Source organism: Juglans regia, chromosome 11 (genome assembly GCF_001411555.2).
Source record: "Juglans regia cultivar Chandler chromosome 11, Walnut 2.0, whole genome shotgun sequence".
NCBI classification, from domain to species: domain Eukaryota; kingdom Viridiplantae; phylum Streptophyta; class Magnoliopsida; order Fagales; family Juglandaceae; genus Juglans; species Juglans regia.
The window spans coordinates 30,798,630-30,817,366 of record NC_049911.1 but is presented as its reverse complement, the minus strand read 5'-3'; the positions used below and the strand labels follow the sequence as shown (position 1 = coordinate 30,817,366).

General features: G+C 36.6%; 2 protein-coding genes across 11 annotated transcripts; one reads left to right on the top strand and one right to left on the bottom strand.

The window, feature by feature from the left end:
* Positions 1 to 991: 991 nt before the first annotated feature.
* Positions 992 to 3,489, top strand: LOC109013567 (purine permease 1-like). 2 transcript variants are annotated; one of them, XM_035695367.1, is made up of 3 exons: positions 1,017 to 1,053; positions 1,087 to 1,850; positions 2,881 to 3,489. In XM_035695367.1, exons 2-3 carry the CDS (start codon positions 1,137 to 1,139, stop codon positions 3,220 to 3,222), a joined length of 1,056 nt encoding a protein of 351 aa, XP_035551260.1. In that variant the 5' UTR covers positions 1,017 to 1,053; positions 1,087 to 1,136; the 3' UTR covers positions 3,223 to 3,489. The 2 variants fall into 2 exon arrangements, with proteins under 2 accessions (XP_018851257.2, XP_035551260.1); XM_018995712.2 differs by having other exon boundaries at positions 992 to 1,850.
* Positions 3,490 to 3,509: 20 nt separating this feature from the next.
* On the bottom strand, positions 3,510 to 18,635 carry LOC108984757 (chaperone protein dnaJ 1, mitochondrial). 9 transcript variants are annotated; one of them, XR_001995076.2, is made up of 20 exons: positions 18,356 to 18,634; positions 18,186 to 18,261; positions 17,910 to 17,999; positions 17,717 to 17,808; positions 16,452 to 16,535; positions 16,286 to 16,324; positions 15,950 to 16,060; positions 15,833 to 15,874; positions 15,638 to 15,725; positions 15,079 to 15,143; positions 14,863 to 14,925; positions 14,695 to 14,767; positions 14,184 to 14,272; positions 11,260 to 11,331; positions 10,493 to 10,549; positions 9,708 to 9,756; positions 9,469 to 9,538; positions 7,818 to 7,907; positions 6,931 to 7,097; positions 3,510 to 3,653 (listed from the first exon to the last, which is right to left on the bottom strand). XR_001995076.2 is itself a non-coding variant. In XM_018956806.2 (19 exons), the coding sequence occupies exons 1-19, from the start codon at positions 18,380 to 18,382 to the stop codon at positions 7,106 to 7,108; spliced, it is 1,305 nt and encodes a 434-aa protein (XP_018812351.1). In that variant the 5' UTR covers positions 18,383 to 18,635; the 3' UTR covers positions 6,777 to 7,105. The 9 variants fall into 9 exon arrangements, 3 of the variants coding, with proteins under 3 accessions (XP_018812351.1, XP_018812349.1, XP_018812350.1); XR_001995073.2 differs by lacking the exon at positions 3,510 to 3,653 and adding an exon at positions 3,973 to 4,314; XR_001995072.2 differs by lacking the exon at positions 3,510 to 3,653 and adding an exon at positions 3,973 to 4,309.
* Positions 18,636 to 18,737: the final 102 nt, after the last annotated feature.

Below are 18,737 nucleotides of genomic sequence, written 5' to 3'. Positions count from 1 at the left end.
CGTGGGAAATATAAGACCCAATTATAAGTAGCTAGGAAAAAGAACACTTGTGACTTGTGGAATGCATGGATCTATCTTTTTATAAATGTCTTGTCTTCAGCTCAGTACCACTGCAAGATGATCATAGTACGTTCCACATACGTCGATCTATCCTCTTTGAATGCATGTGCGTAGTACTGTTTATGCCTTTTTGGATCCGGTTTATGCCTTTTTGGATCCGGTATCTTAGGTTGAATTTGAATGTTAAAGTGAATTGAGTTGAGTTGAGATGATAAAATATTATTATAATATTATTTTTTAATATTATTATTATTTTAAGATTTGAAAAAGTTAAATTATTTATTATATTTTATGTTGAGATTTGAAAAAGTTGTAATGATGAGTTGAGATTAGTTGAGAGTAGTTGATGATCCAAACGAAGCTAGTTTGGATGACTACTCATGAATTATAGATTGGTGAGATTTTATATGGTTAATTTGCCATTGTGGCAGCTTACGATATATGAGTTTGGGAGTAAAATTTGCTATAAATGAGGTTTAATTAATACAGAGTACTCAAGTTTCTGTTATTATTCCATGTTAGTATGTTACAGCAGAAGATTAAGAGAACAAATGTCTTTTTACTTATCGAGAGTTTGTGCATTCTCAGAATTAGTCGAGACGCTGTTCCGAACACCTAGTATCTAAAAAGAAGAACAAATTAAATTAATGAATGTGAAGTCCCTAAATCCTTTTTTTTTCTTGCATTTATTGTGTTTCTTCAATCTGATCATCAGCATTATTCTTGTTCTAACGAAATGAGAGAGAGCGCTTAATGTTTATATTATTAATTTGATCCTATCTAAAAAATTTAATACCAACATTAATATCGTTTTCATGAATGTAAATAAAAAAAAAGTTTATATTATAATTTATTTAATATTTCAGCCATATGTATTTGACTATTAACCCCCACCCGATCCAGACATAAATACATCGACAGATGCTATCTAGCTTGCTTTTGTCACTTCTCGTAACCCTTCGTCACAATTCTCGTCCCAATTATTTCTCTCTGACTGTGAGTCGCACACGGTGACCAGTACTGACCCATACACGAGAAAGATAGAGGGAGCGAAGGAGGGGCAATTTTACGATTCCATGGAACCCAAGGATCAAGGTAAACCCTCCATGAAGAAACTTCTACTCATACTCAACTGCATCCTATTATCCATAGGCAACTGCGGCGGCCCACTGATAATGCGTCTTTATTTCATCCATGGAGGCAAGCGAGTGTGGCTCTCGAGCTGGCTCGAAACCGGTGGCTTTCCGATCATCCTCCTTCCCCTCGCGTTAGTATACTTCCAACGCCGCGCCACCAAAGGGCCGGGAACCGAGCTCTTCTTCATGAAGCCACCTCTGTTCCTTGCCGCCGCCTTCATAGGAATCATCACCGGCTTGGACGACTACCTCTATGCCTACGGAGTGGCACGCCTTCCCGTTTCGACCTCCGCTCTGATAGTCGCCAGTCAGCTCGCTTTCACAGCGGGCTTCGCTTTCCTTCTGGTGAAGCAGAAGTTCACCTCGTACTCGATCAACGCGGTGTTTTTGCTGACCGTTGGAGCGGCGATCTTGGCTTTGCACACGAGTAATGACCGTCCGAAGGGCGAATCGAGTACGGAGTATCTTGCAGGGTTTTTAATGACGCTGGGAGCAGCGGCGCTGTATGCGTTTCTGCTGCCGTTGGTGGAGCTGACGTATAAGAAAACGAAGCAGGAGATAACATATTCGTTGGTGATGGAGATTCAGATGGTGATGTCTTTCTTTGCCACTCTTTTTTGCACAGTAGGGATGCTGATCAACAACGACTTCAAGGTACGTACGTACATAGCTTTTTTCTCCCTCTCGCCGGCGAAATTACAGTCGGCAATGATTGAAGATACGATATATCTAATTCCCTTCTTAATTGTGTCAGAAATTGGGTTTGCAGTACGTCCCAAATTAATTGCTACATATTCAATGATTCATCAGCCAATAATGAAAGATCACTGCATTCTGCATGCTCATGTTCGAGATGAATCTTGGGGCCGTCGCCCCCATTTTCTTTTTCTTTTTTTAGGAAAGAAAAATCCTCTTTTCCTCGGTTCCGAAATTATAAAAATATTATTCTTAAACCTCCTAAAAAAATTAAAATAAACTCTTGAGTACCCAAAAATATATGGTAATCTTTTCTTTCTTAGAAAAAAAAAATTTCAGTTACTTATGTTAAAGATTCCAAATATATGGTAAACTCTTAGGTTTATGTTAAAATTCAAAATCCAACCCCTAATCTTATAAAAAAAAAGTTAATATATATATAGGCAAAGTTACTTATGACCATCTCATTAATCATTATCTTCTCATTATTGCATGATAAGATATATATTAGATGTTTGTTTGACATGTATAAATAATAAGAAGAGGGTAATAATAAATTAATTGCAAACAAATTTACATAATACATGAGAATGTTTATTACTACAAACGTGTGTCATATGTCTCTAATTAAGTTGATAAGTTTATTTATAACATTTTAGTATGTTGAAACTTTTGTATTAGATATATAAAAGTACTACAATATAATAACTTTTGATGTTAAATTATAATTTTTCTTCAAATACGTACAAGATATTTCAGATTATTTATGTAAGCATGAAGTTATATATAGGATTATGATAGTTATTCCGGTTGAGGTGTACATCATGTTTTGTAAACACCAGAGATTTCCTATAATATTTTATAATGGATTAAGCCATGCACGGGAGGGAGCATGACTCGAAAATTAGCAACTTATTTGATTTAATTTAGCAAGGTGGAAAAAACAGTACTAGATGATCGATGAAGTATCTTATTTGATTTGTTGTAGGCAATACCGAGAGAGGCAAAGGCATTCGGACTCGGGGAAACGAAGTACTATGTGGTGATGGTTTGTAGTGCAATTATTTGGCAGACATTCTTCTTGGGAGCAATAGGAGTAATCTTTTGTGCCTCGTCTTTACTCTCCGCTGTTATTATTGCTGTTCTACTCCCTGTAATAGAGATCCTAGCAGTCCTTTTCTACCAAGAGAAATTTCAAGCTGAAAAAGGAGTTGCCTTGGTGCTTTCTCTTTGGGGATTTGCTTCATTCTTTTATGGAGAGATGAAACACAACAAGAAAAAGAAGAAGCAAACCCCAGAAGCAGAGATGTCTCAAATTCCTGGTCCATGATACCCCCCCGAAAAAACAAAAAACATTGTTGTTATCTATCTTAATTTTCCCTGGTGGGGTACATGATTTAATATTAAAGTTTGAATACAAGCAAGGCTGTGGCCGGCTTATTCAAATAGGATAATTTCATTTGCCAAAGCTAGCTAGCTCACCTTAAGAAGGCGACGTTCAATATGTCCTATATATATGTTTTTATCTCTTCAGAATGTATAGTAGTCAATGTATATCGATCGCATGATTAAGAAATATAATTTAGTTTTTAATATTGCCTCCCTGTTCAAATATAAGTGTCAAAATAGTGTCCATTTGTTTTCTGTTCTAGAAGCTGCTCCCACTACTTTTGGTTTGGTTAATTAGCAGTCATTTTCCTCCTTTGTCGTCGGTTCCTTCTTTGTCCCGCCCGCCCCATTATGTATCCCAATTCCCAAGTGCTGCGGGATAAGATGATCAGTCGAAAGAGCCATCTTTTACGGAAAGGAAAAACGAAGACGGAAAACGATAAGAAGCAAAGTACTGTGCGCAGATTTTTTATACTAGAAAAGTAAATAAATAATATACATATGTATGAAAAAGATGCTCCTTTCTAATTATCATTATTTATCATTTGTGACATGGTATCAAATAATTGTTAAATAAATAAAAATTAAAAACTAATTATGTAATAATTTAATATCATATTAAAAAACAATAAAATGATAATAATTAGAATGACAATAAATAACACATTTATGTGTGTGTGTGTTTGCACGTACACGCGGGCTGTAACGCTTGATTGGAGGCCCAAACCACATCTGAGTTTATGTTCTAAAAAAACTAGTCAATGATACAATTGGAGTACTATTGAAACCATTATAAAAAACAAGAATTTTTCATTCCCAAGTAATGTGAGATCTCATACACTACTTATCCTCGTCACTTATAAGTCAGTATAAGGTATCACAATCTCCCCCTTTAAATTCCCGACATCCTCGTTGGACTAGTTCATCATAGGTGACATGACTCAAATCCCACATTTATGGTTGTGATAAACTCTGATACCATTTGTGAGTCTGTGACGTCCCAAAGGAGGCACAAGCCACATCTAGACCTATACTACAAAAAGTCAATGATACAATTGGAATCTCATTAAAACTATTATAAAGAACAAAATTTTTTCCTCTCCAAACAATGTTAAATTTCATATACCATATCTTTATGAGTTTTCAGTCAATATAGGGTTACACATATATATTGTACACAACTACTTTTCCAAAATTGCCTATTTAAAGGTAAATAAATACGTAAATAAAACGAGTGTTTCATACTAGTGTTACCAAGTATCGAAAAATAATCAACTTACAACTTTTTTATAATTATTTTATAACTCTATATAAATTGAAAATATTTCGGTATATAATTGCATTGCTTAATTATAAAATGGGTTGTAAAATAATTATTAAAAAAATTATAAATGTATCATTACTTATCATCCAAATAATGTTATTTTTTTTTTTGGTGGAGCGGGGTTGGCAATGCCAAAGATTGTCAGCAGATCCTTGGCAGCGGAAAATATGTGATCCTAATTAGCAACCAACCAATACAAGTCCATAGCAAATACAAAACAATCATGCACAACCATCATACATGCAGAAAGAATTATACAAAACAATCATGCACAGATTGATATCAGTATTGTGCAGAAAGAATCAACAATGTGGCCCCGGGGCAGCATATCGAGGAAAATAAAGTGTACAGAGAGTACAACTTACAATAACTCGGAAAATATGAGGCTAATAACTGCAATAGTCACCCTAACAGTAAAGGAAAGCAACGTACGATGAAATCACACTCAGAAAAGTAGTTACTGTTGGACCCAATATTGGCAGCACCATAATTTAAAGAGCACCATTGAAGTTGAGAGCCGCCTAGGTCAATGATAAGTCATTCTTTAAGGAACAGGTAACTAGTAAGGAACTGTGATAAGGAAGGGAATTTTGATGAACAAACAAAAAAAGCAACCATCTTTAAAATCCAGAAGCATAGTCGAGCGGCTTAAACAATTTGCCAAGGCATTGTCAATCTCCCCACATTAACTAGCCACGGTTTGTCTTAAATGCCATTTGAGCCACCTTTCATGTACAAAAAGTAGTTCACACATTTGGCAAAGAAGAACTTATGCTTCTCCAGAAGGGCTGAGAGATACTTCCAGAGCTTCTAAAAATGGCTTGTCCATCTATAGCATAAAAAAGAGACACCAGTCTCCAATTAATGAGACGACCTGGAAATCCCCTATATATATCAAACCACCTTGGACTTCCAAAAACCAGCACTTCTAACCGGTTGTACCCTTAACAAAAATTTGCCTAAAGGCATATTGCTGAAAGCAGGTTCTTAATTCAAGATTAGAATCCATTATGTTGCACGCCAATGCTCGTCTCGATCACTTAGCTGAAAATAACTGAAAAGTACCATCAAGGCTGATAGAAATAGGGTTGTACAGAAACTGACGGGACTGACTGTCGCTAACTCGGACCGGCCACCAGAGTTCGGAACCAGCCGAAACTGGTTTGCCGGTTTTAAAAATTTAATGAAACCAACTCCGGCCGGTTTGGTCCTAGTTTGAACCAAAACCAAACCGCCAAACCGGCCGATTATATATATCTCTTATGTAAAATGATGTCGTTTCACTTAAATTACAATTGCCATTTAAAAAAAAAAAAATTAAAATAAAATGATGCCATTTGGTTTAATACACCAAATGGCGTCAGTTTGCTTTAGGGTTTAATACCCTCACTCCCCCCCCCCCTCTCTCTCCACTCTCCTTCTTCTCCCTCATGCCGTTTGGCTTTAGGGTTCTCAGACTGTCTCTCACCTCTCACGCACAGTCGTTGCCGCTGCGAGTCTCTCCTCTATCATGCCATGCAGCCTCTCCCTCCAACAACCGACGGCATCCATCTCACCCTCTCTCACAGAGCGTAGCTCTCATCCGTTAGGCGTTAAACTCTCCTCCCTTCCTTTCCCTCTCCTCCGTCACTCATCTCACTACCCATGGAAAAATTTGAGACTTCAAGTGGTTTATTGTATTGAGTTAATGGTTTGTAACTTTGTTTTGTCGATTTGTTGGTGTCTGGTGGTGGTGATGGAAAAACCAAGCTTGTCCATTTTTTGTGTCTGGTGATGGAAAACTGATTCCCAAACAGTCGAACCGATCAATACCGACCATCGGGTTCTGTCCAGTTCTCTTTCTCCCTATTGGCCGGTTTTGGTCGAGAATAGTACATTTCCTCCTTCTTGGTGTAGTTTTGGTTTTAGACCAAAACTGCACTAATACCCTCGGTTTGCCCTAGATAGCAAGGTCTCAAAGTCCAAGGTTCAAAAATCCTTTTTTTCATGCCAGCCACTAAATATTTTATTCACACCAACTTAGAGAGAGAGAGAGAGAGAGAAGAATGTTGAAAAATGCCGTTCCAAGGTAAAAAAAAGAGTCACATTAGCCAAAGTTAAGCTTCAGGATTGAGCTATGAAAAGGGAGACTTTTCAATAGATAAGAAAACCAGTGTGAACGATTTGAAAAGGAAGACCACAAAATAACTAGATGAGCTTTATTATTATAAAAGATAACTCATTCTATACAACAATATAATGAGCATACAAGGATAGGATTAAAACCAAAAATATGCCAATGAATTGAGAACGGGAACAAAAGTTGTGTAGTGAATGATTGTGTACCTTCAATCAACAAAACTCCAAAGGATAACGCCAGATACACATCCATCAAATCATCTTGAATCAGCATTCAGCCCATGATTTTCTTCAGGAATAGAAGGATCAACATGATTAGAGATAGTTCGAGCATAAACCTAGGACCCGTTATATGCTCAAGAATTTGCTGCCACCTGTAAGTTCAACCAGTAGATAGCTGCTGATAAAGCCTGTTATCCATTTCAGGATCCTCATTACATTCAGAAGAGTGACAAAAGGAACCGACAATCTCCACTCAGGCATGCACCCAACTGATCTTTGGTACCAAGTAACGATAATTTAATTTCTGAATGCAATCTAATTGCTTCCAAGTCTATCATACTACTGATAACTTTCTACTATGCAGCAATATAGCCCATCTTTTGAAGAGACAATGTTCATTTTCACAAACGACACCCATTGAACTGTGTGTTTTTCATCACAGAATCACAAGACAAACTATAAAACTATAACATGTATTGGTGGTGCAAATTTCTCCTTTTTCTGTTATTTTTTTTCTTCTGGATGCCAAAGATCTAAACCTAACACCCCACATCTTTACAACCTAAGAAACAGTATATGTGCACGAGACATTGTGTTTTCCTAAGTACCATTGATGTCAAACAATTATTCATGCATTGGTTCATCACTGACAACTGGTTCAAAATTGTCATCCCCTATGACACAAAGCAGTATAAGATGGGAGCATCTTAAAAATTTGCAGTAAGCAATGCAAGATACCCACAATGGTGGTTAATGTATACAATAATATTACCCCTAGACTTAGTTTACAAAAGGAAATTTACACTTGGGTACCACAGTTCACAAGAAGGAATAGCATCTAACCACCACATGGGTACAAATAAAACACTTACCAATTTCCTTCAGTAGAGTTACTGTTTGCATTACTTATCTCCTCCTGTGCAAATTCTTCAAGTATGGCACGCTGGCGTTCATTTAGAACACTAAGAAATAGAAAATGAAACAGCACAAAAGTGAGTTGATATAGCTCACCAAAGCAAGGCAGATCCAAAACTTCAAAAGAAATCACAGGAAAGAGAATAAATAAGTTTGATAATAAATTTCTCTTAATTATGGACTTGTGAATGTGAAGAAAAAAAATCACCCATTGCAAAGGGTTCAGTATGTGACAGTCCTCCAATTGGGTGATAATATTCATAAAGACATTAAGAAGCTCAAGTGATAAGCATCCGGCCTACATGACATTGGTAAACTCCAATGGAACCAAATCATTGAAAACATATGATCCAATGGCTCAGATGGGAACCTAGACTAAACAAGATTAAAAATAACAAAGAGAAGGGTAGAAGGTGTGACAAAAGAAAACACAGTACTCCTCATACAATCAGCCATATAATAATAATCTCATTTCTCTTTATTCAGAACAAATGGCACCTCAAAGCTAATAACATTCACAAGTGAATCAAAATAGAGGCAATATTCAAGGGGAAGACGGTCAGAAACAAGAAGCTCGTTCTGGTTGAACTTGGTACTTATTTGGCCATCCCGACCTTAGTCATCTTAAACATATTAGCTCAAGTGGAACACCTTTTGCTACTTTGTGAGACTACTAGAGCCTTGTGGGTCAACTTCATTAGCCGGATAGAGTTAGCCTTTGTTATGCCTACAACGGTGGTAGATCTATTGGCTAGCTGGACACTTCCGAGAGGAGCGCAACAAATCAAGGCGGTGTGGAATGTGATCCCGATCTGTATTATGTGGTGTATATGGCAAGAGCGCAACGATCGGACCTTCAAAAACAAAGAGTGGTCCCCGGAGGAACTTAGAACGCTATTTTTTCGTACTTTATTTCTATGGACCATTGCTTTAGATTTTAATGGTCTGAATTTTCATGATTTTCTAGTTTCTCTTACTTCGACCTAGATAGGTTTCATCTCTTGTATACCATCTTGTGTACTTGGGCTTTGCCTATCTTTATTAATACATCTTTGATTACTTATCAAAAAAAAAAAAACATATTAGCTCAAGATTGAGCAGATAGCAGCTCGATTGTGGCTTAGAAATTTGTCGATAAGAAACTGATAACAGTAGAAGATGACAAATCCTATCTGTGTTAAGAATCTTTTTTCCAGGAGACATCTCTGCTGCAACTAAGAGATTATTTTCTTAAAAAGGCAGTTGGAACTTATTCTCGTAGGATCACTTCAACTGTGAAATTTATGTCAACTGTATTCTTAGCAGGTCCCCTCATCACCAAAAGGATTAAATTTGCTCATTAAGTTTAATTTTCCAAGACAAGAGTTGCAAAAACACCATGATAGATCAGTCATACCAAATCAATGCAGCAAAAACAGAGATTATTATCACCAATACTGGGGATCACAATCACCAACACCCCATAGATACACATTAAATTCACCATTGTCATCTGTGGGTAAAAGCTCTGGCATAAATCACTACCAACAGTATAACTGTAGAGAAAACCATAAAGACGGTCTAATAATTTAGCTAAACTTGTAACACATGTAAGAGTAAGAAGCCTACGTGGGGAAGTTAACACGGAAGCGCACATACTGATCTCCATGGCTTACAAGAAAACCATGCTTAGGCAGTCCTGCACTAACTTAACAGTATAAGCATATTTGGAAGAGAAACAAATACCAAGGGAAATTTAAGACAGGTGATTGTGAAAAGGCAATTATTACAGTATAAGCATACCTTTTCTTTTTTTTTTTTTTCTTTTGGGGGGGTGGGGGGGCGGGAGAAGAAGAATATTGGTATACCTTTGCCTCTTAGTACCAGAAGTTGTCCTGGCTGAACTGCTTTTGGTATCTGAGAAGGCCGTTATTTCAGTGCATGAAAAGTCAGTGTCAGACCAAGCAAGGAGATTGTGTGCACCACCAAATGCAGCATGGAATCTTTTTTATATGAAAAAATATTATTTTGTGCGACAAAAAGTCTGAACTTACTGAAGCATTGACTTCCAACAACATATCAGTCTTAAGGTAGCAAACATAAAAGTTCCAGTATAAACCAGAAGAGCTATCTTCCTTCTGTGTATTTTTGCTTTGGGTGGAATTGAGAAGTGGAGATTCCACTGTTTTGTCTACATCCGGTTCCTCAAACCTCACTATAACTTATGAGCATGCTTGAGCAAAACTTTCCCCACCACTTAGCCAGAATCAGAGTTCTTTTTATCCGACAACATTTTCCCTTTAAGGACAGTCAGTGACTGAAAGGAGAAAAATACATATTTCTTATGAACTCTACATTTTTTTCCGGCTTTTGAAACTATAACACCAGATATTCATTTGGTTCCTCAAACTCGTTGCCAGGATCAAGATCACATGATATCAGATTCATGAACATGCTTAAGCTAAAAGTTTGATTGGTCATGGGCATGCCTTCACCGTGTTTCTTTAAAAATACAACTTAAGCCATGTCTTGACAGATACAATTGCTCATTACTAGCATATCAAAAGCCAACCGGATTCATTGGAAAATAGAAAGGAAAGTGACATTATGGTAAACAAGAAAAAAATAAGAATACACAAGATAGAAGTATTACTTTAACTTGCACCTTCCCGGATAAAGTTTGAACATCAACTGTGCCACCAAGAATAGCCTGTAAAAATTTGAAACTCAAAATTTGAAGACTGCGCTACTTTTTTGTGCATGATTATATAACATCATGCAAATAAGTTGTTAATAGATTGTGAAGTTCGTATTTTTAAATGCCAAGTTTAGAGGGTAAATCAAGTCTTCAATAACCCTACCCCTCAAACACCTGAATAGACTTTTTTTGTAAGAATTTATTAACCCACATAATTAGGTATAGCCCAAGTACACAGGAAGTATACAAGAGAAACACCTGAATAGATAAAGGCTAAACTATATTTGTGGTCCCTGAAGCATAGAGTAGTAGGTTCGATCTAGTCTCTAAATTTTACAAATTCTTCATCCCTGAAGTTTTTAAGTTTGAATATATTTAAATCGGTTCCATAAAATTGATGATGCCATCACAAAATTGATGATGTGGTAAACTTTGAAACAAGCCGCCCCATCAAATTTCATGATGGATGGTCATTAATTTGGATGGAACCTCTAGATTGCTAAATAATTAAGAAGTTCAAGGATGAAATCATTTTAAAATTTAGGGGCCAAATTGGAATTTCTCCCATACTTCAAGGATTGAAAGCATTGATCATAAGAACTAATAAATAAATAAAGACCACAACACTAGTGCAAAATGTTGAAAGTTTCAAAAGAGCATTTCTTGTAAACCACAGACCACATAAGTGTGACAAACTACTCAAGTAAAGATTCATTTCTCACTTGCGTAAAGCTAATATTAGAATCCACATAAATGTCTGCACCATCTCTAGTGAAGACAGGATCTTCAACAACCTAATTTACCAAAACAACAGAAAGTTCAGAAGGAAGCATCCCAAAGCAGCAAAATTATGGTTACTTCTACTATAGACATAAGCCATGTAACAAAGAAGCCTTCTTTTAACCATTTCAAGTAAATTCATATTTTATGCTTTTATATATAGATGTATACAGCCATTCCAAGGAAGCAAGTTTTGAAAAGAAAAGCTATTGCACATCGAAGATAGCCACCAGTTATGAGATGAGAGTGTAATATATACTATAACTCTTTTAATTTAATAAATAAGGCAGTTTTGTTCAAAGCACAAAAGGGTGCAACCCAAGAACACAATAAGCATGAAATAAGAAATAACCTACTATCTTCCTGGAGTTGCATCTGTTATCCCAATGCAAGGAGGGTTCAGTTGCAGAACATTTGCCAATTTCAATCAGTATGCCCCAATTGAATGTAAATTTTATAAAAGCAGCCCAAGATTAAGAAATCAAGATGTTCTATATGTTCTTCAACAAGTTGTATTCTTTCAGATGGAGAAGCAGAGGTGATGATATGATATGTTGGATCCTGTCTAAAAGACGTAAATTTGATGTTAAATCCTATTTCAATGTGCTCATTCCTTCAATTGGCTCTTCATTTCCTTGGAAGTGTATTTGGAGAAACAATGCACCTTCAAAGGTTGCTTTTTTTGTTTGGTTGGAAACACTAGGGAAGATCCTAACCACTGATAATCTGAAAATGAGGCACATTGCTGTAAATGTGCAAGTAACATGGGGAAAGCATTGATCACCTTTTGCTACATTGTGAGTTGCTAAGGAGTTATGGGCAGCAATATTCAGTACTTTTGGGATTGAGTGGGTTATTTCCCAACGAGTGGAATTGTTGGCATGTTGGCATGTTGGCAGAATACATTTGGAGACCATAGAAATTCACGTGTTTGGAAGATGGCCCCTCTATGCTTAATGTGGTGTATTTGGGAAGAAGGCAAAGCTCAAACTTTTGGAGGCCAAGAAAGGATGGTGTCTGAGTAAATAGCTATTAACTTCAACTCCCTCTATATTTGGATGGCTGCTCACCACAACTTTGCATCTCTCAGTTTTTAAGACATCAAAGACTTCTGCTCTTTTTCTTCTTGTTAGTTGGGTGTTTCCTTTGTACACACCCTATGAAAAGACTTCTTCAACCCCTTAACACTTTTAATAAATGCATTAATAATTTGAAAAAAAAAAAGAACCCAACTAAGGTGAAGATGAATTGAAAGAGCATATTGTACGCAGCAGTCCTCCAAACATAAGAGAAACAGAAATTTTAATTTGAACACGAGAGGAATTTTCATGAAATGTAGAAAACTAGAGAAACAGAAGCTATTGTACACGATCCTCCAAACATTAAGAGAATTGAACATGATGCATTTTAATCTGAACACCCTCTCGCAATCTTCAAAGGTCCTAGCATTATGTTTCTACCAAATATAATACTGCATCCAACACAAAAGAAGTATCTCCTACACTTCTAAATTGCTAAGACTACAGAGTGGACTTCCCCAACAAGCCATCAAATCTCCCACCTGCTGGGCGGACCAACTCAATCAAAAAAGTAAAGAATATTAATACCCATAACTTCATAGCCACCTTGAAATGCAGTAGAAGATGATCTATACTTTTTCTGTCAAGCTTACACGTGCAAAACCATTCTATCACAACATTTCCCCTCCTCAAGTTATCCACCAACAGAGGAATGGTCACTGTTTCAACAATAGAGAACACTTGGTGGATGGGATTAGGGCTTTCTTTTTTCATTCTTTATTGCTTTGGGCTTTGGTTATTGTAATGGATGGGTTTAGTCCCAATGACTTCCGTGGTATTTTTCAGCTTTAGCTTGTAATTAGGTGTTTTCTCTTTGTATACTTCAAATGTACTTGGGCTATGCCTAATTATGTGGTCTCAATATATTTCTTACTTATCCAAAAAAAAAAGTTATCCACCATCAGAATCTTCCCTAAGACAGTCATCCAGACAAAAAATGCTTCTCTCAACAGCACCTTATTTCTCCAAATATTCTTCTAAGGGAAGGAAAGAGCAACTTGGGGGAAGAGAGCACAGTAGAAAGACTTGAGCTCAAAAGCCCATCTTTTGGAAGGGATCCAATTTTTTAGCATCACCATCTCCTCCCAACCTAAAAGAGTAAAAATTAAGAGATCAACTCCACTTCCTAATCATGCTCTGATCTAGTCAGAGTAAAATTCCACTGGATTTATCATCAGAGATATGAAAATGTTCAGCTATCAACGTCTCCTTACACGAGATGCTAAACAATGACGGGAAAGCTATTGTTAAAAGCTAATCCCCACGACACACATTTTGCTCGAATATGATCTTAGATCCATCACCCACCTTTAATCTAACACAAGTGAAATCCCCCACCACATCCTAATATTTATCCACACCCCAATCCTAAAGGGCCCACTAAACTCATTTGAAGAGCATCCTCATTGCATACTATCAAATTTGACTTCAACCACCAATCTCCACAAAGCCACTCTCTCTCCATGGCATAATGCCATAACCACTAACCCAAAATATTGGCTTATATGATATGATAGATTGTTAGGATACCCAACTGGAAAAGTAGAGCAGGATTCATGAGTTTTTTTATCCTTTTCCCCTCTTTTTCAAGCAAAATTTATATGCTGCCTCCCACCACTGTCACAACCTAGAAACTTTAATGAACCTTCACTAATTTAGCATCATAGAAATTGATAAAAAAAATTGAAATCACATAATGTTTTTATAAAATTGAAATCATAGCTATTTTTTTTATTAGTACATGTAATAACTAAAACTTTAAATATAAAATTTAAGTAAAACTCTGCCTTTATTTTAATAAATAAGCTGCCAGCTTGACTTCCTCTTCCTCCACTACCAGCTCCTGGTACACGAATAGTATCTCCGGCATCCACACCTAAGACATTTTGAAAAAATAGTGACAGTTATAGATAAACAGATAGAAATCTACCAATAAGATATGTATGCAGCAGTTCCTAGTCACTAGACATACATTACATGAACAAAAACTATGTTTTTAAGTAAGGACGTTTTATGTTTTTCTCTTCTTGTCACCCAGAAAGTACTTCAAATATAGTTTCAAACCAAACTCCTATATGGTCCACAGTCATATCGCTTATCATTTTTTCAAAATTTGCATTATGTACACCTTGCATTCATGTCGAACACAGAATCAATCCCTGGTCATAAAGGAAATTCAATCGTGTAATACTAAATAACATGTAATCAATCCCTGGTCATAAAGGATTCACCACTCCTATGCCAACTCAGCCACATCTTTATGTGATTTCATGCAAGAGAAAAAAGTCTTGGAATAACCTGCTGGAATTGTAACTTTAACCTCCTTAACACCTTCAACTACCCCTGATCCTTTACATGACATACAGTATTCCTGTTCCAGATAAATAGAAAAGGCAATATTATATCGTTTGCTTATATCAAGAAAATAAATCTTGACAAAGCTATTCAGTGAAGTTCACACCAGACCTTAATAATTTGGCCAGACCCTTTACAAGTGCCACACCTTGATGTAAATGGAGGAATTGTAACCTGGTAGATTATGTATTTTCGATTAGAAATGAAAGAGATATTAAAACTAATAACCCACTACAAGAATAACAGGCAAATGAAATTATCCAACATGAGTCCTTCAGAATGATCTATCAACTAACAATCATCAGTGTAGATCTTCAAAGCGCTTACTCTCCCTATGCCTCCACAAGTTGGACAAACTTTTATCTCGGCATCAAGTGGATAGCCACGCCCATCTGCATCATGAGATAGACAAAAGGACAAAGAAAAGCAATAATTTATACCAGGAAAATTATAAGAGCAAAGCCTGCTTTACTTTAAATATGTCAATTAAACAAATCAGCAATTTACATATTCAACTGTTCATAACTGGCAAAAAGTCTTATAATAAAAATAGGCAATAGTTAGCTTTTCATTAATAACCAAAGATGGTGGTGGTATTGACCAAAATAAAGCTAATATGATAGTTTGACTTAGGTTGAGCCCATTACGCCCGACATGGCGAATCTATTCCAAGAGTTTTCATTCTCACTCTCTTGATGTGCTTCCTCTACCGCTATTAGAAGAAAAGGATGAAACCCCAACTAGTTTGATGGCCAAAGCCATAGCAAGTGCAAAGGAGTTCCTAGATTAGCAGCACGTAAGAAGACTAAATTGTACAGTTATAAAAGGCGCATTTTCTGCAAGGGTCACACATAATATGATGCAAAGAAAATATGAGTTTACTCACGGCAAAAATCACAGGGCACAAATGCATCAAAAGACAGATTTTTTGTGCATCCTTTTGCAGCTTCAGAAAAGGAGAGTGACAACTCAACCTAACAAATTTCAAACAGATTAAAACACCTATGTTTCACCAAGGTAAAATGGGAGACATTCTTATATAGTTATATAAAAATTGGAACCGAAGGCAAAACAAGTTCACCTGGATATCAGACGCAAAACGATCAGTCTCATGTTCAAAGATCTGAAGGCATAAAAAAGACTGTAAGTATATTCCTGGCAATAGACTGCATTAATTTTGAAGTTTATGAAAAACTACCTCGGAAAATATTTTATGGAATGAATCGGAGAAATGAGTTTGGTAAGCATATCTAAACCCATCTGCACCACCACCAGCATATTCTACGTTTTCTGAACCTTGGGTGTGCTTCTTTATTAGAAATTAAGAGAGAAGAATCTGGTTAGATTGAGAAGCTTAAATGGGAGACAAATACATTGAAATGCAGAAATGTGAAATATTCAAAACTCAAATTAGCACAAACCACAGGATGGATGCCAGATGATGAATGCATAACCCAGATATTAGCCACAAAAACTAACAATAGACACCAAATACCATAATAATCTAAAAGATACGAAAGAAGTAAGCCATTACCCTGTCATATTGTGCCCTCTTTTCAGGATCTTGTAAAGTCTGAGATTCACCACAACCAAACGGTGAACGAGATTACCAACTATATGAAAAACTAAGGCAATTTAAAATCCATTAAAATTTTGATATTTTCAATAATAGAGTGGGCGGGCCAAACACCACTACAAACCTCGTAGGCTTCTCTAATCTCTTGAAATTTCCTCTTTGCAGAAGGTTTATTCTTATTTGCATCCGGATGGTACTTCTTTGCAAGCTGCATAGTAGAATAAAAATCAGCAACTTGAACAGAGGATGATACCGTGATTGTTACAAGCAGGTGCATTAGCCAAAACATCAATGGCTTGCACAATGACCAAAATGTGTGTTAAAAATTAAAATTCAGTCTGCCAAATATCAAACTTATATTAATACCCATCAGGGTACAACCTAGTGGTCAAAGGAAGGGTTTGGTATAAGTTGTAGGCTCAAATATCCTAGGTTTGATTCTACACCAGAAATTCTCCTGGATTACCTTTTGCACGGTTTTAGTGGATGGAGTCGTCTCTCCGGGGATTCCTTGGAGAGGCCCCATGTCATCAAAAAGAAAGTATTAGTCACATTCATACTACTAAAGAACCCATGTCATCTTCCTTAAAATCTCCCACGAGCTAAACTACAAAAACAAAATGTATCCCATGGTTATTCCACTAATATATGCCCCAATATTTCTTCCTACCATTACCATAACTTCTGATGAGAAACTAATCCATAAACCACACAGACCTGCACTTTGTTAACCCTTCATTAGAAACAACAGACCTGATTAACACTATTGTACCATGTAGGAAGTTAATGCTAAGACGTCTAAAACTCTTGCAAGAATAAATTGGTCCAAATTTGACCCTGGTGACAAATGTTCCAAGATTACAAGGTTGACCTCACTTTTACTCCCCACCATGGGGGATAATACATTCTAAAGGCCAACATCTAACAACTAAATTTCACGCTATCTTCATTGCAAGTGCCATTCTATTCTTTTTTTAACCACAGCACACTGTTCCATAATCTAACGAGCCAGATATCAGGCAGTAACCACCTCAACTGCAGCACAACACTTTTAAATCGGGATTGTTTTAAATCACAACACAAGCAACAGTTGTTAATTTAGCATCACATAGCCATAGATGCAAACAATACCTTAATTATCTCAACAGCATTTTTTTAGGGGCATCTCAACAGAATTTTTTGTATATGAACAGAGTAATCAAGGTCAAACAAAGGCAGCTACAATGATAGGTAAAGATAGGAACATGATAAAATAAATTAGCTTCTTGACGTGATTTGTGTGAAGGCCCAATTTTGACACACAATATAGCTGATATACACATTGCAAATAACATAAATTAATTGAAAATTGTAAGACATGGCATTTCATGAATTCAAAAATGCCCGCACCGAATGGAATGCTTTTTTAATTTCATCTCGACTAGCATTTTCAGGAACATCAAGAATTTCATAGTAGTTTCGTTCAGCCGAAGAAGAAAATCCTGGAAATAAGGGGTAACAAAGGAATAAATAAAACGGCTCCGATCCGTTAAAAAAGTTTCAAGGGATAAAATCATTAAGAGAAGGAGAAGGAATGGAAAACCTGTGGCATGAATATAACGAATTCCCAACGGCAGCCTCGCAGTTGCATAATCAACAGGTCTCCCAGAAAGAAAACCAAATCTGTGCAAAGCTGATTGAAAAACGCATAAACCAAAGATATTATTAATTAGACGTACAAGGAAGCGTAACCTGGCAATAAGAAGTAAGACACTGAGACAACAAAAAAAAAAACCCCAAAGAAGCAAGAGGCCAAGAGCAAGGCTCATCACACAGAATTTTTGTAAGCAAGGCTTATGTTGGCGACGAAGAGAAATACCTTGTGGGCGCAATTCAGAGACCCTTCCAAGGAAGTCTTGATCCTTAGCCGCAGATGCGAGCAAATGCCGCCGATACTTCAAAGTAAATTCACCGAATTAAATACCGACAATGGCAGAGGTAACAACGTCTGATTGAATAAAGAGATTTTCAGTTGTACGGACTATTTACCAGCCTTAACCAACTGAATCTTCCCATTTGAAGATGAAATTACCACCGAGATTGTGATTTAAGAGTCAAAGTTTTCGAGTAATCGTCTTTGATTAAACCTGTAAAATATGAGAGAAAAGCTCGTTGTATTTCAGTGCAAGAAAAAAGAATAATCGGAGAGCTGACGACCGACGGTAAGGAATTGATTCATCGGTTCCACACAGTGGACCCAGAAATCCTTGGTCCTGGGGTTTAGGGTTTTATGTAACGGTTGCGTACTGAAGCTTAAAACGGTGCCATTTCCCTCTTTTTCCTTTTATACGAGGATAATTTACAAAATAAACCCTTCCATTTCACCTAATGTTCTGGACTAATTTATTTCGTTAAAGAGATCCTGACCGTC